At 44.3% G+C, this 26,017-nt stretch overlaps 3 protein-coding genes across 9 annotated transcripts in view; 1 reads left to right on the forward strand and 2 right to left on the reverse strand.

Annotated features, from left to right (window-relative positions):
- Window positions 1–27: 27 nt before the first annotated feature.
- On the reverse strand, window positions 28–7,132 carry LOC130201269 (ergosterol biosynthetic protein 28 homolog). The gene is made up of 5 exons (XM_056426109.1): window positions 6,999–7,132; window positions 6,579–6,733; window positions 868–958; window positions 667–785; window positions 28–575 (listed from the first exon to the last, which is right to left on the reverse strand). The coding sequence occupies exons 2-5, from the start codon at window positions 6,709–6,711 to the stop codon at window positions 487–489; spliced, it is 432 nt and encodes a 143-aa protein (XP_056282084.1). The 5' UTR covers window positions 6,712–6,733; window positions 6,999–7,132; the 3' UTR covers window positions 28–486.
- Window positions 7,133–17,915: 10,783 nt separating this feature from the next.
- LOC130201276 (ergosterol biosynthetic protein 28 homolog) lies at window positions 17,916–19,851 on the reverse strand. The gene is made up of 5 exons (XM_056426128.1): window positions 19,757–19,851; window positions 19,337–19,491; window positions 18,411–18,501; window positions 18,210–18,328; window positions 17,916–18,118 (listed from the first exon to the last, which is right to left on the reverse strand). Exons 2-5 carry the CDS (start codon window positions 19,467–19,469, stop codon window positions 18,030–18,032), a joined length of 432 nt encoding a protein of 143 aa, XP_056282103.1. The 5' UTR covers window positions 19,470–19,491; window positions 19,757–19,851; the 3' UTR covers window positions 17,916–18,029.
- A 137-nt stretch (window positions 19,852–19,988) lies between these two features.
- ttll5 (tubulin tyrosine ligase-like family, member 5) overlaps window positions 19,989–26,017 on the forward strand; it is a 55,843-nt gene continuing 49,814 nt past the window's right edge. For 5 of the 7 annotated variants that reach the window (XM_056426111.1, XM_056426112.1, XM_056426116.1 and 2 more), the window contains exons 1-6: window positions 19,989–20,962; window positions 23,297–23,403; window positions 23,501–23,583; window positions 24,383–24,489; window positions 25,093–25,223; window positions 25,333–25,415. In XM_056426111.1, coding sequence (XP_056282086.1) covers window positions 20,916–20,962; window positions 23,297–23,403; window positions 23,501–23,583; window positions 24,383–24,489; window positions 25,093–25,223; window positions 25,333–25,415 — 558 coding nt within the window. In that variant the 5' untranslated portion in view covers window positions 19,989–20,915. Of the gene's footprint in view, window positions 20,963–23,296; window positions 23,404–23,500; window positions 23,584–24,382; window positions 24,490–25,092; window positions 25,224–25,332; window positions 25,416–25,923; window positions 26,008–26,017 lie in introns of those variants that run through there. The other 2 variants (XM_056426117.1, XM_056426118.1) reach the window with 2 other exon arrangements.

A 26,017-nucleotide genomic window follows, 5' to 3' on the forward strand; every position in this document is an offset into this window, starting at 1 on the left:
CAAGGTCAACAATAATTTGCATCCTACTAAATGTCCAAGATCAAAACTAATTTTTTTTTTAATAGGACAATAATTCTGTATGAATTCAAAAGGCACACAAACATTTTCACTAAAATAACTGTTTAATAGGAATAGTGGACTTGTGTACTGTTGAGTCCTTTCAGTTCTTTCGTAGATCAAGAATTAAAAAAATTGTTTAGGACGTGGTAGCCTGGAGAAATAAAACATCCTCAAAGAAATCGACACTGAATTCATCTTTGAGCTTGGAAACGTGTGGATGAGCATCATTCAGCACTGACAGTTCAGATATTACAAAATGAACTAAATGTATTGATCACCTCAGAATGTATTCATCATTAACCGGCACATATTGATGGTTCTAGTATAGCCTGACTATCTGTAAGATGTCATTCCCCTCAAGGCCAAAGGCAGCACACTCGGACCACTCCACGAGTGTCTGGTGGTCATAATGGAGGTGGCCACAATTCAGTTACGCTTCTTTTGTCTTGCTCCGACCTCCTGTTGTGATTCTGGGACGCACTGGAATCCAATCAGCATTCCTATGATGGAGAAACCTACAAGAAACACACAATGATGATGTTCAAATACCTCAAACAACAACGATTTGATCATTTAATAGATTATGTAAATAGATTTCCCACTCACTTGCCACAATGAGAGGTGCCATGACCCCGATAGTCAGAGGAGCAGTTTTGTAAATGAAGGCTTCAGACAGGAAGTGGCCCAACGCCAGCACAAATGTCCATAAGGTGACGTGATACAGCCTGCAGGAGCCGGTGTGACACACAGTAAGAACATACAGCATGGAGACTGCCGACAGATACAAGACACGAGAAGCCGTCTTACGTTTTGTTCTGGATGTCAATGGCACAGGAACAGCGAATGATCGACGACAGCATCGTCCAAATGCCAAATGTCCGAGCTTGGAGACCATTCACTAAGGAAATGAGAAGGAAACAGAAAATCAGGAATAAGGCACCGTGACATGTCCTCTTCTGCATAAACTCCTTTTATTGACACAATTTATCGACATATTTTTGATACAAGCCTGATGGGTAAATCCGCTGAGCCAATATTGCTATTGAAGATAACAGGATAATATCGTATCGGACTATTTGGTTGGAATTTTGCTCCAAATAGAAATCTAGAGTTTAAATGTTGTATAAGCAGCCAATTTCAAATTTCAGATTTTTTTTTTTATTCAATCACCATTTCCTAAACTAGTATACATGTCTTTTACGAATCATATGATCAACTCTTGAACACTTGACAGCAGGCACGTGCACTAGTGCACCAGCCCTTTTGCCCTGGATGAGAAAAGTGCCCTTTTTGCTGGAGACACTTTTTTTTCATTCATCAGTATTTAAGAATAAAAGTTACTCTCTCTGTCATAAACTCCCCCCAAATGTGATTTGATATCCGACGGGGCATTTATTTGAGTTCTTGTGAGCATTTCGCCCCGACGTGCTCCGCGGCGCTCACAACGTTGTTTTGTAATAAATCAACCACAACATTAGCGCTGCTGAAAACATGACGTCACAACTGGTCGACGTTTCCTAAAAAAAATAAACAAACAAAAACTCAGAAATCCATGATTTCAAAGCCTTGCAGCTGTTTACTGATGTCATGTTTGAGTGATAGAGAGAATCTTTTTTGTGTTGTATAAATGCTGTTTAGACATATTTGAAAGTATGTTTATAAATGTCATGACAATTCACAGCCAGAAAATAGGAGCTAAACTATTCTAACTAGAATGGGCACTCGGTAGAGCGCATACCTTCGCATATCACAAGATTGGGCATTGCATTATGAACATGTTGGCATTAGTTGCATGCCAATAGGACAAAAATGTACCGTGCTATGGTAAAAAAGAGATGTTGACCTTTCCATGACCTTGACCTTGACCTTTGACCCGATAGATCCCAAAATCTAATCAAATGGTCCCCGGATAATAACCAATTATCCCACCAAATTGCATGCGATTCAAGAAGATGTTGACCTGTTCATGACCTTTGACCTTGACCTTTGACCCGATCGATCCCAAAATCTAATCAAATGGTCCCCGGATAATAACCAATCATCCCACCAAATTTCATGCGATTCGGTTCAATACTTTTGAGTTTTGCGAATAACACGCATACAAATAAATAAATAAATAAATAAATACACAGCGATCAAAACATAACCTTCCGCATTTTCAATGCGAAGGTAACTATGCTTGCTCTCGGTGTCATGCTATCCTTGTGCATCATTGTTTTATGTGTTATCTCTTTGTTACCTTCGTATTGAAAATGCCGGAAGGTTATGTTTTGATCGCCGTGTATTTATTTATTTATTTGTATGGGTGTTATTCGCAAAACTCAAAAAGTATTGAACCGAATCGCATGAAATTTGGTGGGATGATTGTTTATTATCCGGGGACCAGTTGATGAGATTTTGGGATCGATCGGGTCAAAGGTCATGAACAGGTCAAAATCTTTCGCAGACCTCAAAAAGTATTGAACCGAATCGCATGAAATTTGGTGGGATGATTGTTTATTATCCGGGGACCAGTTGATTAGATTTTGGGATCGATCGGGTCAAAGGTCAAGGTCAAAGGTCATGAACAGGTCAAAATGTTCTTGAATCGCATGAAATTTGGTGGGATGATTGGTTATTATCCGGGGACCATTTGATTAGATTTTGGGATCAATCGGGTCAAAGGTCAAGGTCATGGAAAGGTCAAACTCTTTTTTTACCATAGCACGATACATTTTTGTCCAATTGGCATGCAACTAATGCGAAAATGTTCATAATTCAATGCCCAATCTTGTGATATGCGAAGATATGCGCTCTACCGAGTGCCCATTCTAGGTTTATTTTATTTCGATCAGAAAAATATACAACGGGGGTGGCTGTAGCTCAGTGGGGTGAGGGGGTCGTCCTGCAACCCCAAGGTTGTTGGTTCGATCCCGGCTCTCCCCATTAGTTTTTGCAAGTCGAAGTGTCTTTGAGCAAGGCACTGAACCCCCAGTTGCTTCCCGGGCGCATCACTGCAGCCCGGGTGGGTTTGGTTCTGTGGGATTCACAACCCCTTAGTTACCTTCGCATTGAAAATGCCGGAAGGTTATGTTTTGATCGGCGTGTATTTATTTATTTATTTGTATGCGTGTTATTCGCAAAACTCAAAAAGTATTGAACCGAATCGCATGAAATTTGGTGGGATGATTGTTTATTATCCGGGGACCAGTTGGTTAGATTTTGGGATCGATCGGGTCAAAGGTCAAGGTCAAAGGTCATGAACAGGTCAAATCTTCTTGAATCACATGGAATTTGGTGGGATGATTGGTTATTATCCGGGGACCATTTGATTAGATTTTGGGATCAATCGGGTCAAAGGTCAAGGTCATGGAAAGGTCAAAATCTTTTTTTTACCATAGCACGATACATTTTTGTCCAATTGGCATGCAACTAATGCCAAAATGTTCATAATTCAATGCCCAATCTTGTGATATGCGAAGGTATGCGCTCTACCGAGTGCCCGTTCTAGTTTTGTCTGTTCCAGTCTTACAACGATCAATCTTATAGAAAACGAACAACACAGCTCAGCTAAAATAGATTTAATTTACAGTAAAGTAACAACACAAGTGATCCAAACTATAGTTTCTCCTCTTCATCACTTTCAATAACACATTTTCGCTGCTTCTGAATTTCTTCTTGGCTGTTGATGACGATCAATATCGCTCATTTTGAAAATGAGGTCAGAGGGCAATACGGATCTGTATCAGACCGGCGAGGAGGGCGATAGTGGCTGGCATGACGACCCATTATCCAATCAGAACGCTTGTACTGTTGCTATACCGAACCTGGAACATCTGACGATCTCATGCCGTCCATTCTACCTTCCCCGGGAGTTCAGCCTGGTCATCACACACAGCGTCTACATTTCCACCGGACCGACGTAGCACTTTCCATATCGGACCTGTGATGTGTGTTGCATCAATCAGAACAAGTATCCGGCGGTGGTGGTGGTGGCTGGGGACTTTAATGCTGCAAAAAAAAAAAAGTCATGCCGAACTTTCACCAGCACATTACATTACAGAGGACCACGGAAAACTGCTGCCACTGATTGCCATACGCCATTCTCTCTCTCCAAAGCTGTCTCTCTCTCTCCCATGACCATGCCGACGGTGCTGCGGAAGTGATCGCCGGAAGTAGCGGGGAAAAAGAAGCGGGAAGCGGTGGCGCGTGGAAGGACGAAGCGGAGGCTGAGCGTGCTGCGGCGTCGACTGGGGTCGCCAGTCGACGACAGGTCAGCGGTCCAGGTCGGAAGACGAGTGGCAATGAGCCTTAGCAATGAGCCGCAATGAGCCTCATAGCACTTAAAGTCTTTTCCTTAAAAAAAGCGGTCCATTTCCTCCATCGATCATTGGTGTTGCGACGCCCTGTACTGCTGCCTATGCTGCATCCTGCTACCGGCAATCCGCTGTGCTGGGCAGGGTGAAGGAGGAGAAGAGGGAGGTCGGACAAGACTGAGGACAGAGTGCAGAACGAGACCGGAGCCTGTGGCGAAGCGGGAGTGATCAGCCATACAGCGACACCACGCAGCGCGCGCAGTGAGCCCGGCGCAGCTGGGACACGCCTGAACTCATCCCTAGCCGACGACCTGAACTCATTTATGCGGTTTAGACGACCTCCCTTATTTTGCAGCTGGGTTTGACGCTGCGTACAACAGCTAGTTACGTTAAGCGGCTTTCTACAGCAACAACTGCACACACTCTCTGTGTCTACAGCTGACACTGAGGGTCTGTCTGTTGAGTGACACAGTGTGACTGGGGGGGAATACAGGGTAGCTGCAGTTCCAGCTGCATAACTGGCTGATGAGGGCGTACAACCTCAACCTGCTAACTAACCAGTCCCTGCTGTGGTCCAAGGATGGCCCTGCTTGTGTGGGAGTCCCCCTTCTCCAGTGCTCACTAATGCCTATTGACCTGTACTGAAAGAGTCCGTGAATGTAAATGACTCATGAGATGATGCCCTCACCTGTGGTCTTCATCCTTTCTCCATTTCCTCCATGGACCCATGCATGCTGCCGCTCTTTCCACCTCCCACGGATGATGCTGTCTCCCGGCTATGCAACATCAGATGGACTCATCTGTCTCCAGGCCAGAGGGCACACTCTCACACTGACTTCAGAGACTGCACATGTGAACTGGCTAGACACTCAGTTCATCAGCAAGCTGGGTCTGAACCAGCATGAACATTGGATGCGTGGAGCTGGGACTGAACACCTGACCTGCTGGGACTGGTGGGCCCTCAGGGTGAGCCTTGGAGGCCAAAGGTGGTACTCTGCCAGGGTTGATCCCTCCCCCCCTACTGTACTCCTGGGTCACTGAGCAGTGGGCTGGGCCCCTCACAGGCACCCCCACACACATCAATGACACGGTGGTTGAACACCTGGTGGGCCAGATCTAGATGACACAGTGGTGCTGGGCCTGATCTCCGACATCTGGTGCCTCTACAGCCTGGTGCACCTGATCAGGTCATGTGTGATGGATTGCTGACACTGGTGGAGGGGACAACAACACAACACAACAATGAATGTCACACTGAGGAAGGGAACAACAGGACCTACCAGTGGTCAGCAACACAACAGGGGACTGCAAACCAGGGGAATAACACCTGACCTGGTCACAGAGCACGAGGGAGAGCAAAGCAGAGCAAACACAGCTGAGGAGGTGGGCAGGGAGGGAAGGAACACTCCACCTCAGGCAGATGGGCTGAGAGCAAGGCAACTGAAGCATCACAGCTTCAGGAAGCACAGAGAGTCAGGGTTGGCTGCTCTGCATCAGGACTTTGAGCTCTCTGAAGGAGGCTACACAGCCTGGCGGCTGTTTGGAGGAAGTCACCTCATAGGCTGAACGAACCAGAAGGTGCCAGAGTTGCGCACGGCTGAGCATACCAACCTCACCACCCCAGCAACTGACTGACTTGTACACCAGGAGGTGGATAACTACCTGTCCCCACAGCAAGCAGGAGGACTGAGGCGGGTTTCTTTCCTCAGGTTTCAGCTCGTGTGAGTCGACCTCAGGGCCCCCCCATAGACACACACAGCTCACTGAGACACACACACACACACACACACACACACACTTACTTGTGATGTTGTGTTGTACACACACACATGACCCACAGCACACACTTACATTAACACACACACACACACTCTTCACACACACTTGTGTGCCTGTATGTGCATCTTTCAACATCTTGACACACATCTCATCTTGAATATAATAATTCATCTTTATTCATAAAGAAAATGTAAGTTAGCGGTCTAATCCTGCCCAGAGGAAACGCAGGTCGAGGACAGCATCATTGGTGTTATGCTTCAACTTTGTCAGAATTTTTTTTTTGGCAATGGGTGCCCTTTTTTTATAGGTTTGAGCACCTGCTCCCCAAAATGTCTGTGCACGTGCCTGCTTGACAGCCCCGACGTCATGCTCAGACAAGTGACACACGTGGTGACACAGTGTTGTCGAGCTGTCATCACGTTACGTCATCCTGGGTTTGCTCACCAAACTCCGGGGTGCCTGTGTAGAGCTTCTCGGACAGAAAACTGTGGTCCCTGAAGCTCTGCACGGTGTTTCCCATCGCGATGAGGGACACCATCAACAACCAGCTGCGCAGCGCGTTCAGAAAGCGACTCATTGTTTTTCTTTGCGAGACGCACCTGTCGAAGGAGAGGAAGTCAGTGTGTTGTTTAGTGCAGGGTAATTAGCTGGTTATTACAGACAGACGACATATATCTGCTGTGAGCTACCGAACTAGCTAACTTACACATCACAGGGAAATACGTCTAGCAGCTAGCTAGAGATATTCAACAATAACTAACGGGAAGTAGCAGGCTAACTTCGACGTAACCTGGTTAATATAATAAAACGAGCCTATTGCGATCAACAATACATAAATACCATGAGCTGTGGGTATATATTTACCTGGGGACAGCACTACCACGTAGACATATTCCTGAGAGAGAGGATAGGACTGAACATAAAACAAATAGGTGGGATTCAAGCTAACCGACTATGGTGTTGTGTTTTCAATTCTTGGACGGAGGGGATGACCAATAACAGAGTTTAAGAAATGGCTCCATCCAATCGTGCCATTCATATGATTGGCCCATACGAGCTTTTAAGTCCCGCCTACTTACTTAACAAACCAATAGAGAGTTGGTTTGTAAATACAAGGCATTCATATACAGTTAATACAATTAAGGGAGGACGCATCCACACACACACACACACACACACACACACACACACACACACACACACACACACACACACACACACACACACACACACACACACACACCTATCTACTCTACACTACTGTTTTGACCTCCAGCGTCATGCAGGGCTTTGACCTCCGTCGGTGTTCGTACGTGTGGATCAGAGAACAGAGGATGCACGATCACAAGCAGCTTAATGAAGGAACACACGTCTGTTTGTCTTCTAGTGTTTCAGGAGAAGCCTGAGCTCCCTCCAAGTCAGGCCCAGGCTCAGGCCAGGAACATCCCCCCCGAAGAGTACTCGTACACAGCTTCTATCTGGAACCTGCTGCGCAACAAGCCCTTCATGCTCCTGGTGGTCAGCTATGGTGGGTTCCTTCCTGTTGCTTGTGCTGATGTTTATCCAGGGCTGCCACCTATTATGAATATTGTTTCTTTGGTTAATCATTTTAGGCTGAGGTCAAGAAAACTGAAATTTCCAAGACGATAACGTCAGATTGCTTGTTTTGACTGACCAACAATCCAACACTCTGAGATATTTAACTCACAGTGATATTAAACAGCAAGGCAGGAACACTTCACATTTGAAAGACTAGAACTAGTAGATGCTTTGCAGTATTCCTTGCTTATGCTGCACAACATCAGGAGAATACGTCCTCTTCTTACTCAGAAGGCGGCACAGGTTCTGGTCCAGGCTCTGGTCATTTCACGCCTTGACTACTGCAACTCCCTCCTGGCAGGTCTACCCAGTGGTGTAGTCCAGGGTATACGCTGGTATACGGCGTATACCCACTTATTTTTCAGTCAGCATTGTGTATACCCACTTCTCAATCACCGCTGGTGCCTGGTGCGCATTATTTATAAAACAGGGCATTAATCCTTTGCTGTATGGCAGGGCTCTTCAATAGGCGGCCCACGGGCCGAATCCGGTCCCCGAGCTGCTTTGGACTGGCCCCCGGAGTGTGCTCCAGTAAAAAAAAATCTTGTGCCCCCCCCCCCCCCCCACACTTAAATAGCTCTTACTTATGGTACTTTAGTAGTTCGACTATGTTGAGGAAATGTTACTTCCTGTATTCTTGTTGTTCTTAGTTTGTACTCTAGGTTGAAATGCACTTATTGTAAGTCGCTTTGGATAAAAGCGTCTGCTAAATGACATGTAATGTAATATATATATATTGTGATGTCTTTAGAGGATGGGATCGTGAGGTGAGGCGTCAGTGCACAAATCAAGACGACAGGCAAAGGTTTCTTTAAATCCAAGTCTTTGTAATTTGATTCTTCTTAATCAAACAAAAAGCAAACTTAACTCCGACCCCCGTCGGTGTACACAACAAACATAATGTCAAGGACTCTCCTGAGTTAGTCGCAGGCTCATCAATTCAATTCAATTCAATTCAGTTTATTTGTATAGCCCAATTTCACAAATTACAAATTTGTCTCGGAGTGCTTTACAATCTGTACACATAGACATCCCTGCCCCAAAACCTCACATCGGACCAGGAAAAACTCCCAAATAACCCTTCAGGGGGAAAAAAAGGGAAGAAACCTGGAGGAGAGCAACAGAGGAGGATCCCTCTCCTAGGATGGACAGATGCAATAGATGTAATGTGTACAGAAGGACAGATTTAGAGTTAAAATACATTCAATGAATATGACAGAGTGTATGAATAGTTCATAGTAGGCATATTCCACGATGGAGACCTCCGATCCATCAGGCAGATGGCGGTGGGAGGAGGAGTGGGCGGAGTCTCAACAGGACAGTGGCGTAGTCATGAGCAGGAATTCCACGACCCAGCGATCCATCAGGCAAATAGGATCTATGCCGTCTCATAGGGTCCGATGACCCCATGAGACGTAAAGTCAAGGACTTCGGGAGAAAGCAGAGTTAGTAACGTGTGATTGAGAGATGAAAATTCATCCTTAAGGAGAGAAAAAGAGGAGATAGGTACTCAGTGCATCCTAAAACGTCCCCGGCATAAGCCTATAGCAGCATATCAAGGCTGCTGGACCAGCAAACCTGATTCAGCCCTAACTATAGGAAGGTCTTAAGTCTACTCCTGAGTTAGTCTGCCTCCCGGACTGAAATTGGAAGCTGGTTCCATAAAAGAGGAGCTTGATAACTAAAGGCTCTGGCTCCCATTCTACTTTTTAAGACTCATCAGCCTCATCCTTTTCAGCTGTGCGGCCGCCTTCCCCCGCCTGCACTGCTGAGTGGGAATTGTAGTCTTTCACCACGGATGTCCTGCTGGTTGTAGTCCCTGCTGCAACCACCGGGAGGGAATGTACCTCCCATGTTTGTGGACTTCAGCTCTGCTTTCAATACAATCATCCCGTCCCTGCTGCAGGACAAGCTCTCCCAGCTGCACGTGCCCGACTCCACCTGCAGGTGGATCACAGACTTCCTGACCGACAGGAAGCAGCACGTGAGGCTGGGGAAACACGTCTCAGGCTCCCGGACCACCAGCACAGGTTCCCCCCAAGGCTGTGTTCTTTCCCCTCTGCTGTTCTCCCTGTACACCAACAGCTGCACCTCCAGTCACCAGTCCGTCAAGCTCCTGAAGTTCGCGGATGACACCACCCTCATTGGGCTCATCTCTGGTGGGGACGAGACCGCCTACAGGTGGGAGACTGACCACCTGGTGACCTGGTGCAGCCAGAACAACCTGAAGCTCAACGCTCTAAAGACAGTGGAGATGGTTGTGGATTTCAGGAGGAATGCAGCCCCACCCGCCCCTCTCATCCTGTGTGACTCCCCCGTCGACGCTGTGGAGTCCGTCCGCTTCCTGGGCTCCATCATCACCCAGGACCTCAAGTGGGAGCTGAACATCGGCTCCATCACCAAGAAGGCCCAGCAGAGGATGTTCTTCCTGAGGCAGCTGAGGAAATTCAACCTGCCAGGGAGAATGATGGTACAATTCTACACGGCCATCGTTGAGTCCATCATCTGCTCCTCCATCACCGTCTGGCACCCTGCAGCCACAGCCAAAGACAAGTGCAGGCTGCAGAGCATCATCCGCTCGGCCGAGAGGGTTATCGGCTGCAATCTGCCTTCCTCCAGGTCCTGTTCACTTCCAGGTCACTGAAGCGGGCCAGAAAGATTGTCGCTGACCCTCCCACCCTGGACACTCCTGTTCGAGTCCCTCCTCGGGAGGAGGCTGCGTCTATCATGACAAAGACCACCCGCCACACCAAAGTTTTTCCGTCGGCAGTCGGGCTCATCAATGGAGCCGGGACTGACTGACTGTCACCCCCAGGACTACCACCTCTTCTTCCACCTTCCTCTCTCCTCCTTCTTCCCGCTCCTTCCTCTTCCTCCTCCTCCCTCTTCCTCCCTCTCCTCCTCCCTCCTCCTTCTTCTTCCCTCCTGGAGGCCTCCTCCACACATGTCACTTTAACATGCACTTTAACTTGAGGCCTCCTCCACACACGCCACTTTATTTACATGCACTTTAACTTAAACACACGCCACGCGTAACATACACTTTTAACTAAAACACACCACTTGAAGCACACACCCAAACACTTTCACATTATTTGTTGTCTTGCTGTCGTGTTGATTGTTGTTTGTTTGTCATGTCCAAATGTTGCACCTTCCGCCAAAAAAAATTCCTCGTTTGTGTAAACATTCCTGGCAATAAAACTGTTTCTGATTCTGATTCTGATTAAGCACCCTTCCTCTTATGACATCACAATATATATCATATACACTACCGTTCAAAAGTTTGGGATCACTTAGAAATGTCCTTATTTTTCAAAGAAAAGCATTGTTTTTTTCAATGAAGATAACATTAAATCAATCAGAAATACACTCTCTACATTGTTAATGTGGTAAATGACTATTCAAGGTGAAAACGTCTGGTTTCTAATGAAATATCTCCATAGGTGTATAGAGGCCCATTTCCATCAACGATCACTCCAGTGTTCTAATGGTACATTGTGTTTGCTAATCGCCTTAGAAGACTAATGGATGATTAGAAAACCCTTGAAAACCCTTGTGCAATTATGTTAGCACAGCTGAAAACAGTTATGCTGGAGATATAAGCTATACAACTGGCCTTCCTTTGAGCTAGTTGATTATCTGGAGCATCACATTCGTGGGTTCGATAAGACTCTCAAAATGGCCAGAAAAAAAGAACTTTCATATGAAACTCGCCAGTCTATTCTTGTTCTTAGAAATGAAGGCTATTCCATGCGAGAAATTGCAAAGAAACTGAAAATTTCCTACAGCGGTGTGTACTACTCCCTTCAGAGAACAGCACAAAGGGGCTCTAACCAGAGCAGAAAGAGAAGTGGGAGGCCCCGGTGCACAACTCAGCAAGAAGACAAGTACATTAGAGTCTCTAGTTTGAGAAATAGACGCCTCACAGGTCCTCAACTGGCAGCTTCTTTAAATGGTACCCAAACGCCAGTGTCAACGTCGACAGTGAAGAGGCGACTCCGGGATGCTGGCCTTCTAGGCAGAGTGGCAAAGAAAAGCCATATCTGAGACTGGCCAATAAAAGAAAAGATTGGTATGGGCAAAAGAACACAGGCATTGGACAGAGGAAGATTGGGAAAGGTGTTCTGGACAGATGAATCCAAGTTTGAGGTGTTTGGATCACACAGAAGAACATTTGTGAGGCAGAACAGGTGAAAAGATGCTGGAAGAGTGCCTGACACCATCTGTCAAGCATGGTGGAGGTCATGTGATGGTCTGGGGCTGCTTTGGTGCTGGTAAAGTGGGAGATTTGTACCAGGTAAATGGGATTTTAAATAAGGAAGGCTATCACTCCATTTTGCAACGCCATGCCATACCCTGTGGGCAGCGCTTGATTGGAGCCAATGTCCTCCTCCAACAGGACAATGACCCAAAGCACACCTCCACATTGTGCAAGAACTATTGAGGGAAGAAGCAGGCAGCTGGTCTGCTGTCTGTAATGGAGTGGCCAGCACAGTCACCAGATCTCAACCCCATTGAGCTGTTGTGGGAGCAGCTTGACCGTATGGTCCGCAAGAAGTGCCCATCAAGCCAATCCAACTTGTGGTGCTTCAGGAAGCGTGGGGTGACATTTCAACAGATTACCTCAACAAATTAACAGCTAGAATGCCAAAGGTCTGCAATGCTGTCATTGCTGCAAAAGGAGCATTCTTTGACGAAAGCAAAGTTTGAAGAAAAAAAGTAATACTTCAAATACAAATCATTATTTCTAACCTTGTCAATGTCTTGACTATATTTTCTATACATTTTGCAACTCATTTGATAAATAAAAGTGTGAGTTTTCATGGAAAACACGAAATTGTCTGGGTGATCCCAAACTTTTGAACGGGAGTGTATATATACAGGACTGTCTCAGAAAATTAGAATATTGTGATAAAGTTCTTTATTTTCTGTAATGCAATTAAAAAAACAAAAATGTCATGCATTCTGGATTCATTACTAATCAACTGAAATATTGCAAGCCTTTTATTCTTTTAATATTGCTGATTATGGCTTACAGCTTAAGAAAACTCTAAAATCCTATCTCATAAAATTGTAATATTTCCTCAGACCAAGTAAAAAAAAGATTTATAACAGCTGAGTGTTTGTCAAGGCTCAGGAAACCCTTGCAGGTGTTTCGAGTTAATTAGACAATTCAAGTGATTTGTTTAATACCCTACTAGTATACTTTTTCATGATATTCTAATATTTAGAGATAGGATATTTGAGTTTTCTTAAGCTGTAAGCCATAATCAGCAATAAATCAGAATAAAAGGCTTGCAATATTTCAGTTGATTTGTAATGAATCCAGAATGCATGACATTTTTGTTTTTTTAATTGCATTACAGAAAATAAAGAACTTCATCACAATATTATAATTTTCTGAGACAGTCCTGTATATATATATGATATGATATTCCTTTATTTGTCCCACAGTGGGGAAATTTCAAAAATCACAGCAGCGGTGCACATCAGAGCATCAATGAAAAATAAATATAAAACACAAAACTGAAAACTAAATACCAATACTAATACTAAATATACAGGGGTTTGATTGGCTGCCACGCTTCCGTCAGTCTGCCCCAGGGCAGCTGTGGCTACTGATGTAGCTTACCACCACCGGTATGACTGTGTGTGTGTATGACTACTGGACTCTGGACTCTGTAAGCAACTTCGGGTACTTAAAGAAGCGCTATATAAAATTGAAGGTTATTATAACAAAGTAAAGTACTGAGTAAAGTAAAGTAAAGTGCAGAGTTTGCCAGGATCTCCAGCGATCTACTGCAGTGTGTTGTCTTTATCTAATCTAATCTAATCTAATCTAAAATCAGCAGAGGAAGTCCAGGTCTGTGTCATAATGCGTGTTATCCCACCGGCCATCATCTCGCTATGGACCTGCACATTGTGTGTGGCATTGATTTGAAGGACTTTTGCTGCATCTTTTGCTCAAAGGTCAATAATGTCAATAATTGACTGTGTTAAGCATATCATAAAGTGCTAGTCTGTAAATGTGTATCCTAAACATGACTGAACAATGGGATGTTAAAGGGATTGTGTGTGTTTGTGCTAAACGTACATGGGCCGAGGGGGTTTGTATGCTTTTAGGGGGGCAGCATGAGGTCCCATCTGCACCCTCGTCCTTTCCCTACAGGTCCTTTCCAAGTCAACTGATTTCTGTTTGTCGTCTGCAGGGCTGAACATCGGCAGCTTCTATTCTATTTCCACGCTGTTGAATCGGATGATCATTGCACACTACCCTGTGAGTCCCAGTGTGTCTGCTCTTAAATATACTGCATTATAAACTTCATTCCCAACAACACAAGTGTTCCCTTCAAGCTCTGTTACTCTCCTTGTTCTCTGTGTTCTTCCTTCCTTTTCCTCCTCGACCATTTTTCCCGACCATATACTTAGTGTCAATTACCCTGTGAAATCTTAAAAATAGGGTTTTCCTCACAGGGTGAAGAGGTGAATGCTGGGAGAATTGGTCTGACTATTGTTGTTGCTGGCATGGGGCACTTTGGCAGCGAACATCTTCCTGTGCATCTTCCTGCTCATAGGAACAGCACTGACAGGTACAACATTCACCTCTCCTCTGTTTCTTCAGTTCTCCTGAGGTGACACGAGAGGAGGACTTTCAAAACAACAGTGATCTTTGAACTCATATAAACAACGTTGTGATTGTGATATTCAAGGGAACTTTAGCTCACTGTGTAATTTAGTGGTGAGTGTGACTGTCTTTCATGGGATAAGATTGCCCCCTAGTGGCTGAACAAAGAATCCCTATTTATTAAAGCCATACATGAATAGTTGGTCACTTTGAAGAGGCTTCTGTGTTGTCCCTGTTTTTCTATTTCAATCTAAAATATATTCACTGACAGAAGTGATTCACCTCTGAGACTGAAAGATTTGGTAATTTTGCCTGATATTGCAATTTCAAAATATCAGAAATTAGAGGGGAAAATACTATTCACGTAATTATTAGCAAGTTTATTGAAAAAAGTGATAATGGTGTAATTTTTGTGGGGATCTGGAGCAAGAAAATATGTTACCTTAAGCCTCTAGAACAGGGGTCTCAAACTCAACTTACCTGGGGGCCGCTGGAGGTAGACTCTGGGTGAAGCTGGGCCGCATCAAGTATTCCACAAAAAAACTGACAACTGATCCAATCTTCTCAATCTTTACTAATAATAAGTCAGAACGTGCAGAACATTAACGGTTCTTCAGAACATAGGCTTCAAGTATTTAAAAAAAACTGACAACTGATCCAATCTTCTCAATCTTTACTAATAAGTCAGAACGTGCAGAACATGAACGGTTCTTCAGAACATAAGCTTAACTTACTTCCTCCTACTCCTTGCTGCCAGAGACTTGGCAGCGCTTCCTCTCACACAGCTGATCCACATTTGGCTTGAGGGAGGAAGCAACTGAGACCCTCAGTATGGCTTTAAGATGGTCATCTTTAAGTTTGGACCTGAACTTTGACTTATTAAAGTTCATTGTGGAGAAGAGCTTTTCACACAGATAGGTGCTGCCAAAAGGCACATGATCCGCTTAAACATCCTGGAAAGCTCAGGGAAGGTGGGGGCAATTCTCTCAAAAATTGTCCAAGCTTGTCTGTTTTTCCACTCACCTCTCTGAACTTGGCTTTGAGTTCAGAATTGCACTGCAGGTCAATTAGCTCCATCTGAAGCACAGGGGGGCATCTTCCACATCGAAAGAGAAGGGGTCAGCAAAAATTTGAAAAGTGGCTCTGTGTGTCTTGAAGTCTGCAAACCTGTTGTCAAATTCATCCTGTAGCTTTCCAATGGTATCAGCATACTTCTCACCACTGAATGTTGTGCCTGAATCCATGAGTGCCTTGCATGCTGGGAAATGGCAGAGGTTTGTCTGGGAAAGCTGGGCTTTCCATAATACAATTTTGTGGAGAATGCTCTGACATTGTCATATGCAGCACTTACAAGCTGGCCCTGGCCTTGTAACTTCTTATTAAGTACATTCAGCTCCTGTGTGATGTCAACCAGAAAAGCTAAGTCCATTAGCCATTTGGGATCACTTAGTACAGGAACAGTCATCCCATCCTTCTCCATGAAGGCTTTCACTTCTGCTCTCAACTCAAAAAACCTCTTCAATACCTTCCCCCTACTAAGCCAACGTACCTCGGTGAAGTAGAGCACGTCCTCATATGCTGAATCTATTTCCTCCAAAAAAGCGCGAAACTGCCGGTGCTTTAAACCCCTGGATCTGATATGGTTGATGAATTTCACAACGTCAAACATCACATTGTCAAACTTCAGGCATTTGCTGCAAAGGGCCTGCTGGTGGATAATGCAGTGCAGAGTATTGGCCTCTTCCACACCCTCCTCTTCCAGTTTTTTTTTACAAGTGCCACCAGTCCATTTTTCCTCCCTGTCATTGATGGCGCTCCGTCAGTTGTTATTCCAGCAAAACGCTTCCATAGTAAGCCGGCATCCACAATGGAATCACACAGCTGGCGGAATATTTCCTGACCGGTGGTCTGGCCATGCATTGGAATCATTGTGAGCAACTCCTCCGTCACTTCAAAATTATCATCAACACCACGGACATATATTGCGAGCTGCGCAGTGTCAGTGACGTCTGTGCTCTCATCAAGAGCGAGTGAGAATGAATGGAAATGTTTAGCTTTCTCACGCAGTTGATCGTAAATGTTTCCTGACATGTCAGAAATGCGCTCTGCCACTGTGTTGGCTGACATGCTAATATTACTAAACTGTCCCTTTTTTTCCGGGCAGACTATACTTGCAGCCTGTAACATGCACTGTTTGATGAACTCGCCATCTTTGATTGGCTTTCCTGCCTTAGCGATCATCTCACTCACCACGTAACTAGCGTTGACAGCCGCATCACTCTCTTTGCTTGCTTTCTTGAAAAAATCTTGTTGCCTCAGTAGACATGTTTTAAGTCTGGCGACCCGGTCCTCTCGCTCATCTCCCAGGTATTTTGCATACTCCTCAGCATGTTTAGTTGAGTAATGCCGTCTGATATTATACTCCTTGTGCACCGCAACTTTATCCGTGCATATCAGACACGTTGGGATGCCCCTGTGCTCAACAAAAAAATATTCCGTCTCCCACTTCTCCTGAAATTGTCTGTGCTCATCGCCAACTTTTCTCTTCACAGCAGGTTTAGAAAAAGACATGACTGGGGCTGGGTGAAAAAAACCGTATAGCACTGGGTGACAGGATATATTTTCCCTCCACTTGGTGACAGTCCCGAAATATGTTACAAGTGACCAATTGCTAATTTGCGTTGTTGTCACGAGCCTGAGCTATGGTAGCCCACAAGTGTTAAAAAAAATAGAAAACGCCCAGATGCATGTGAGAAAAAAACGCGCGGGCCGCACTAACACCAAGCTTTGATTTCAGGCAGGGGGCCACAAAATATCGTTCCACGGGCCGCAATTGGCCCGTGGGCCACGAGTCTGAGACCCCTGCTCTAGAATATGATGTGTAGGCCAGGATATATCTGCAGCACAACGATATTTATTTCAAATATTATTTGGACATTTGTTCACCTCCTGCGATTTAAAAACTGCTGCAGGCCATTTTGCAATTCTGATGAACTTGTGATTAATTGTGCAGACTATTCAAAGTTTAAGTTGATTCCTAAATGAACACAATTACTTACATTTTGTTATTTTTCTTTCCCTAGCTCAAGTTTGAATTAATAATATGAATTCCACACAGACCATGACATAAGCAACGTTTTTCCTTCTCCTGCATCACAGCTTTAATCAAGTCGGACCTCCGACGACAGAAGGCCAACCTTCAAAAGACTGCGGAGCAGACAGTGAGTGTAAGTATATCCGTGTGCGCCACATGAAGTCAGAGTTGGGATCTTCACACATCCCAGAATGCAGTCTGACTGGTTCTCTGCGGCTCTCACCCTGCAGTGCACTCCTTCATGCATGCCCTCGAGTGAATGCCTGCAGGGCTGCACTGCTTCAGACTTTCTCCGTTATCTCTAATAAAACATCCTCTACTCTCAAATTCTGTTTACAGAAAGCCCAGTTCTGCTTTGTCCAACTTCCTCTCACAGCATGTTTGTCACCGGTTGCTATAACAACCTAACTAAGAGTGCAGAAGACAGCGGTCACACGTTTTATAAACCACTGCAACAAGTTGATAAACACACACCACCATCCGCTATGATTGGATAAAGCGGAGGTTCCATTTATTAAATGAATCTGAAACAAAGGCATCTTTTTGGTCAATAGTTCCCATGAATACTGGCCACAATTCAGTTACGCTTCTTTTGTCTTGCTCCGACATCCTGTTGTGATTCTGGGACGCACTGGAATCCAATCAGCATTCCTATGATGGAGAAACCTACAAGAAACACATGATGATGATGTTAAAATACCTCAAACAACAACGATTTGATCATTTAATAGATTATGTAAATAGATTTCCCACTCACTTGCCACAATGAGAGGTGCCATGACCCCGATAGTCAGGGGAGCAGTTTTGTAAATGAAGGCTTCAGACAGGAAGTGGCCCAACGCCAGCACAAATGTCCATAAGGTGACGTGATACAGCCTGCAGGAGCCGGTGTGACACACAGTAAGAACATACAGCATGGAGACTGCCGACAGATACAAGACGCGAGAAGCCGTCTTACGTTTTGTTCTGGATGTCAATGGCACAGGAACAGCGAATGATCGACGACAGCATCGTCCAAATGCCAAATGTCCGAGCTTGGAGACCATTCACTAAGGAAATGAGAAGGAAACAGAAAATCAGGAATAAGGCACCGTGATATGTCCTCTTCTGCATAAACTCCTTTTATTGACACAATTTATCAACATATTTTTGATACAAGCCTGATGGGTAAATCCGCTGAGCCAATATTGCTATTGAAGATAACAGGATAATATCGTATCGGACTATTTGGTTGGAATTTTGCTCCAAATAGAAATCTAGAGTTTAACCCTCCTGTTACCTTCAAATGTACCAACATCTTTTACCCTTTTTGACCACAGCAATTAAAACCTCCAGAAAATTATTAGAATTAATATTGTTTCCCAAGTTTAAGTGTGAGGTACTTTATGTTTGTTTGTTGACGACCTAAATAGCCCTTTAAATAAATAAAAATGTTGATATTTCTTATATATTTTACACGGTGAAAAACAGCCTGGGGTCAAATTGACCGATGCGTACAAGTTGTGTTCAGGACATTGAAAACATATCATCATGTAAATTTGATGTTTTCCCAGTTGTCCCCAATAAATTCGGAAAAGTCATGAAATATGAAACAAAAAACATGATGTCAATAATTTTTTAGAGACGTTAAACATTGAATGGGGTCAAATTGACCCCAAAGGTAACAGGAGGGTTACATGTTGTATAAGCAGCCAATTTCAAATTTCAGATTAATTTTTTTATTCAATCACCATTTCCTAAACTAGTATACATGTCTTTTACGAATCATATGATCAACTCTTGAACACTTGACAGCCCCGACGTCATGCTCAGACAAGTGACACACGTGGTGACTTTCAGTGGTGTCGAGCTGTCATCACGTTACGTCATCCTGGGTTTGCTCACCAAACTCCGGGGTGCCTGTGTAGAGCTTCTCGGACAGAAAACTGTGGTCCCTGAAGCTCTGCACGGTGTTCCCCATCGCGATGAGGGACACCATCAACAACCAGCTGCGCAGCGCGTTCAGAAAGCGACTCATTGTTTTTCTTTGCGAGACGCACCTGTCGAAGGAGAGGAAGTCATTGTGTTGTTTAGTGCAGGGTAATTCGCTGGCTATTACAGACAGACGACATATATCTGCTGTGAGCTACCGAACTAGCTAACTTACACATCACAGGGAAATACGTCTAGCAGCTAGCTAGAGATATTCAATAATAACTAACGGGAAGTAGCAGGCTAACTTCGACGTAACCTGGTTAATATAATAAAACGAGCCTATTGCGATCAACAATACATAAATACCATGAGCTGTGGGTATATATTTACCTGGGGACAGCACTACCACGTAGACATATTCCTGAGAGAGAGGATAGGACTGAACATAAAACAAATAGGTGGGATTCAAGCTAACCGACTATGGTGTTGTGTTTTCAATTCTTGGACGGAGGGGATGACCAATAACAGAGTTTAAGAAATGGCTCCATCCAATCGTGCCATTCATATGATTGGCCCATACGAGCTTTTAAGTCCCGCCTACTTACTTAACAAACCAATAGAAACCAAACAACTCGGTCACGTGTAGACTGAAGGCGAGGCTGCGTTCATACAAAGAGTAAATGTTGGACAGCACAGTGCTCTGTGATGACTCGTGTCTCCGTTTAATCTGTTAAAGTAACGCTTGAGGAAGTACAACGTGAGGGGCCGCGTAGGTGTCAGTGAGGGAAAACACATATTCTAGTAGCGATAACACGAATATAATGTTAAAAAAGGCAAAGATATTACACTGGTTAAAGTATTATAGTTTTTAATTCAGTTTACCACATATACTAATCAAGTAATATGTGCATTAATAGTCAGATGTTTTTTCTTTTTCTCATGTAACCACGCACATTATGATGCGCTTTTTCGTGAAACACTCCCATGTCCCACCACCTGGTGATGAATATCTATAGATGCGATGCAAAATATGGTCAGGTGGACAAATACATATTTATCCGCGACTGCGACTGCGCATACTCCTTGCTCTGTTGCTACTCAGTTGTTGTAGTTACCAGGAAGATTACCCGCGATGATCAACTGGCCCTGGCGATACCAGCTAGCTAGCTAGCAGTAAGCGGAACCTCGGAGATAAAGGCAAGTTTACGTGGGTGTGTGCTGGTCAAACTAACCGGACCCGGTTCCTCCCGTAACTAAAGTGACATGACAGCGACGTTAAGTTGTATTCCGCTAACGCTCGTCGGTCTGTCTGGACTTAACTCGCGTCCAGGTAGTCAGGATGTCTTCTGTCCCCCAATACAATAAGGCTAACTGCTAAATGTGAAGCTGCGAACGAATCGACGTGACTTGTTCCGAGCCTCTGTTGCATGGTTATTGATGACGGACGTGTTTGCAGTCGGAGGCGGTGAGCGTCAGGTGCCATGGTGAGACCGAGACCCTCGATGCCAGGAAGATTTCCCCGGGCAGCTCGTCCTCTATTCCCGTGAAGATGCCCGCTGTGGTCCGCGAGAAGGAGGACTCTGAGTCCGAAGACGAGTAAGTGTGAGCTAGTGACTGTTGTCTTCCTGTAGAATCACATACGAGTTAGTGCCCGTGTTGTATACTGCCATCAGCAACAGGAATCATTTGGAATAAATCATAAGATAAGACCCCCCCACACCCTTCCTCCCAAAAATAACTTTAAAGAGGTCCAAAATCCAAAATTCTCTGTCACCTTCGTGTTGATAAACCTTCAGATCGCAGGTCTGTGCACACCTTTACTCGAGAACACACTGATGACACATTTAACCAGATTAGAATAGTCATTATTGTGCTTTACATTATACCTACCTGTGCTGTTTATGACTTAACACATTAACATGTGTGGGAGTATTTTCTCTTCCAAAATGAGCTCCTTCTTTGATGTGCTCGCATGTCTTTTATAACATAGTTGTAAAATAGAATATTGCTCGCAGTCACTGGCAGCCTCCTGATCCTCCTGTGGAATTCAAGATGTTCCTCCTAATACAGTCCCAAAAGCAATATTTATATCTACCCAGCTGTACCAACGTCTTTGTCTTTGCAATTTGCTATAGTTTATTAATTGCGTGATGTAATTTGTGCAGGATTACAGGAGAGGCCCTGAATGAGAGAGAAGAACGTCTAACACGTCTAACTCTAGATCGTAACGGCAACGACTATGTTAACTTGTCCCCGCCACCTAATTCCCTCTTAAGCTTTACTTAGCCATAGCCGACTGGGAGCCACGACGCTGAGAGCACAGGTGGCCAGTGCTCTTGTTACTGGTGCATTGAGAAGCTCCCATAGCAGTAAAGACATGAGGTCCGACCTCGATTTAAACTTACACCAAACTAGCATAGGCTACACATTTATTATACTCAACTCTGACTCTGACTTGAATGTTTTTTTAATGGCAATTGATTGTAGTTGACATTAACATAACGGAAATGTTTATGACAATAAGCAAGCTTAAATCCCGCAAAGGACAATCAATCGTTGCATTATAAGCAAATACAGGAGGCAAATAGCACACATACGTACAAGAACGTGTAAGTGCACGCATAGTACATGGTCCATGTGGCATATTTAACCAAATAGTTGCAATTTAAATGGTCATGTTTTACTGAAATAGCACTGCGGTGACAGAAACCTGACATTTTGTCTGAGACCTTCACATCTTGTCTCTCAATAGTCTTGAGTCTTAGTATGTGTTCAAAATAAAAAGCATGCTAGAATACAATGAAATACAATCAAAACACCCTGTTTAATTAAGGGTGGGTCACAAAGCCACCACATTGCAAAAGATAAATGCCACATTGACTGACATGGGCAGCAATTGTTGACATGCCTCTCCACCAAAACAAGAGCGGTCGTGCCTGATTGAGTTCTACTCCATCGTCATGCTGCCTCATCTTATGTTTGGCCCCCGATAAGCAGGCGGAGTCTCGTCTGTCAGATAGTCTGCAGTTTGTCAGGGGTGTTTGTTAGTACAGTACACGGTTTGTTTCCCCCAGAACCTCCTGTAAATGTGTTAGGGTCTGTCGGCCTCTGCCTGACTGAAATATATGGCAACTAGAACGGGCACTCGGTAGAGCGCATACCTTCGCATATCACAAGATTGGGCATTGAATTATGAACATTTTGGCATTAGTTGCATGCCAATTGGACAAAAATGTATCGTGCTATGGTAAAAAAAAGATGTTGACCTTTCCATGACCTTGACCTTTGACCCGATGGATCCCAAAATCTAATCAAATGGTCCCCGGATAATAACCAATCATCCCACCAAATTCCATGTGATTCAAGAAGATTTGACCTGTTCATGACCTTTGACCTTGACCTTTGACCCGATCGATCCCAAAATCTAATCAACTGGTCCCCGGATAATAACCAATCATCCCACCAAATTTCATGCGATTCGGTTCAATACTTTTTGAGTTCTGCGAAAGATTTTGACCTGTTCATGACCTTTGACCTTGACCTTTGACCCGATCGATCCCAAAATCTAATCAACTGGTCCCCGGATAATAACCAATCATCCCACCAAATTTCATGCGATTCGGTTCAATACTTTTTGAGTTTTGCGAATAACACGCATATAAATAAATAAATAAATAAATACACGGCGATCAAAACATAACCTTCCGGCATTTTCAATGCGAAGGTAACTACCCGTATAGGTTAGTCCACAACGTCCGGAAGCGAACGCCATCGTGCATACATTCATATCATATTGTTATTGGGAAGTTTCTATTTCTGTACATTTTATTTTTTTCAGGATTATCTGATTTTTGACAGTTCTGTGGGTCCCAGACCTTTCGAACATCTGCCTCTAACTGTGTGTGTATCGTCTGACCGTCTGTGCACTAGAGACCACGCCTGCATTGCCTGGAGCGGCCTCAGCAAGACCATCCCGATCCTCTTGTTTTTCCCTGAAGCTGCTGTTTCAAAAGATGGGAGTATCTGCTCTACTGGAGGTACACTACACTTTGTTGAAACGACAAAATGAGTATGAGCAAAGAAAATGCGCAGCCTCCAATGAGTTGGATACTAAGATTATTCTGTTTACCATAGAGCGATATCATTTGGCCTTCAAGATTGTGCGCACAGAGAGTCGCCTGGTACGAGGACTACTCACCAATCATGGGTTCCACGAGGTAATGTTCTGGGCTAACTCATGCAAGTTTAAAAAAAAGAAGATGACCGCATTAAAAGCTGCGTTTCTTAGCTGCACATACTAGTTATGTACCTCTCTGCTGTGCAGGATAAGAGATAGCAGGGCTGTTTTTATTTCCTTAGACGAATAACTCCGATGTCAAAGCCCTGGAATGCACCAACGGAATAAAACCCCAAATGACCTCAAGGGCATTAATCCCATTTCACGAGGGCACACAATCCCCATTATTTCTCTTTCCAAGCAGTTACAATTAATTCCCTTTTTATTTCATTTCAATGCTTCTTGACTCCCGCTAACCCATCATCAAAGGCAGACGAGTGTCTACCACAGCTGCGACAGAGCCAAGCTTTAATACGCTTTTATTGCAAACATCTGGCTCTCCCTGAGACACCGAGCAGCCGTTTGAATTCTGCCTCCTAATGAATTGTTGGAATAAAACAAAACCAAGCAGATACAACAATGTCAGGTTGATGACAATCCGTGAGTTGGCTTTTTCTTTCGTGTTCATTTCTAAAGATGTGTTTCTCCGGATTATTGGCGGTGTGTCTCACTGCTTCTTCGATTTAATTGAACTGAGCTGTCATATGTGATGGGCATCAGAATATAATACTGCTGTCGGTGGCTGGAAACTCTACAGAGCATTTTCAGCCCAATGGCAACGGCTTGGTTTGATACTTTGTTAAACGACCCCTTCACAGGTGTCATTCTCTTTTTGTGCGCTGAACCTAAATGATTTGTTCCATCATGTCAAGTGAGGTACACAACTCTGTTTTTTTCAGGTTCACCCAAACAGCAATGACTTTAACCTCATGTGGATGGGATCTCATCTCAAGCCTTACATACTACGCAGCCTTCAAGACTTCCAGAAGGTCAACCACTTTCCGAGGTAATAGTAGAGTTGTCCAATGCACCGGTGTGTTGCCACTGTCTTCTGCCCTGTCGATATCACCACCGACGGAGCCGTTCGCAGCCCGTCAGCTCTGGCAGCGCGCTAGTGGGCTTCCCCCTGCAAAGCAGCAGCATTTCGTGTGCAGCGGTGCCTCTCTGAAACATGACATGAACTAGGACGGGCACTCGGTAGAGCGCATACATTCGCATATCACAAGATTGGGCATTGAATTATGAACATTTTGGCATTAGTTGCATGCCAATTGGATAGAAATTGACCGTGCTATGGTAAAAAAAATATTTTGACCTTTTCATGACCTCGACCTTGACCTTTGACCCGATCAATCCCAAAATCTAATCAAATGGTCCCCGGATAATAACCAATCATCCCACCAAATTTCACGCGATTCGGTTTAATACTTTTTAAGTTATGCGAGTAACGAACAAATAAATAAATAAATACACGGCGATCAAAACATGACCTTCCGCATTTTCAATGCGAAGGTAACCATACTGCAGAGGGCGATCCATTGCAGTTACGTCTGCATATATTTTGTGTTCTGTTCTGCTTTTTTTAACCAGAGGCTCTGCTCATTTCCAGGTCGTATGAATTGACGCGCAAAGACCGCCTGTATAAAAACATCCAGCGAATGCAGCAGACTCATGGCTTCAAACACTTCCACATCGTTCCTCTGACCTTTGTGCTTCCCTCTGAGTACCAGGAGTTCTGCAGTAAGACGCGTCCCGCATGATCCTGTCCGTCAGAACATTGCACATCGTAAGCGTTGCACATGCAGCGTTCTGTTTGAACGTCTCCTCGTCTCTCCTGCCTCAATCTCAGATTGCTTTGCGAAGGACAAGGGCCCCTGGATCGTAAAACCAGTGGCATCTTCAAGAGGGAGGGGCATCTACTTGGTCAGCAATGTGAGTGACCGCTCTCTCATGTTCCTGAGAGTCATTCATCCTCCAATTCTTGCTTTTGAAAGACTTTTACCGACCTCAAAATGAAATTCTGACGGCAACTGATTATCTTTCGTCATCCGTTATTCGGATTTTTATTTTCCCAGGATGATGTGACCAAAACTCAAATGCAAGATATTCAGTTTACTAAAATATTAAAACATGAGAAAGCAGCACATCCTCACATTTGAGAAGGTGAACTCAGAGGCTGGTGACATGATTAATGGTAAATAATAAGGGATCAACATCTTCCCTGCAGCTGCACGCTCTTGTAAGTGGACCTTGTGATGTGTAAATATTATTTATTCCAGAGTTCTCTTATTTTTGGGTTTTTTGTCTTTACAAGTTAATTGACTGGCATGCGTTGTTATAAGGGAAAAAACACATACAAAATGTTTTTTTTTTTTACATGCCTTGTTTAACGGAGTGTGTAAAACCACAGTGACCATCAGAGACTGGAACAACACACATTTGGAGGACGATGATTCTGCAACTACTTTGCATCCGTCATCTGTACGAGTACAGCGTTGAGTTAAAGGAATACCTGGACAGCTGGGTACATTCAC

This window comes from Pseudoliparis swirei, chromosome 11, assembly GCF_029220125.1.
Source record: "Pseudoliparis swirei isolate HS2019 ecotype Mariana Trench chromosome 11, NWPU_hadal_v1, whole genome shotgun sequence".
Lineage (NCBI taxonomy): Eukaryota > Metazoa > Chordata > Actinopteri > Perciformes > Liparidae > Pseudoliparis > Pseudoliparis swirei.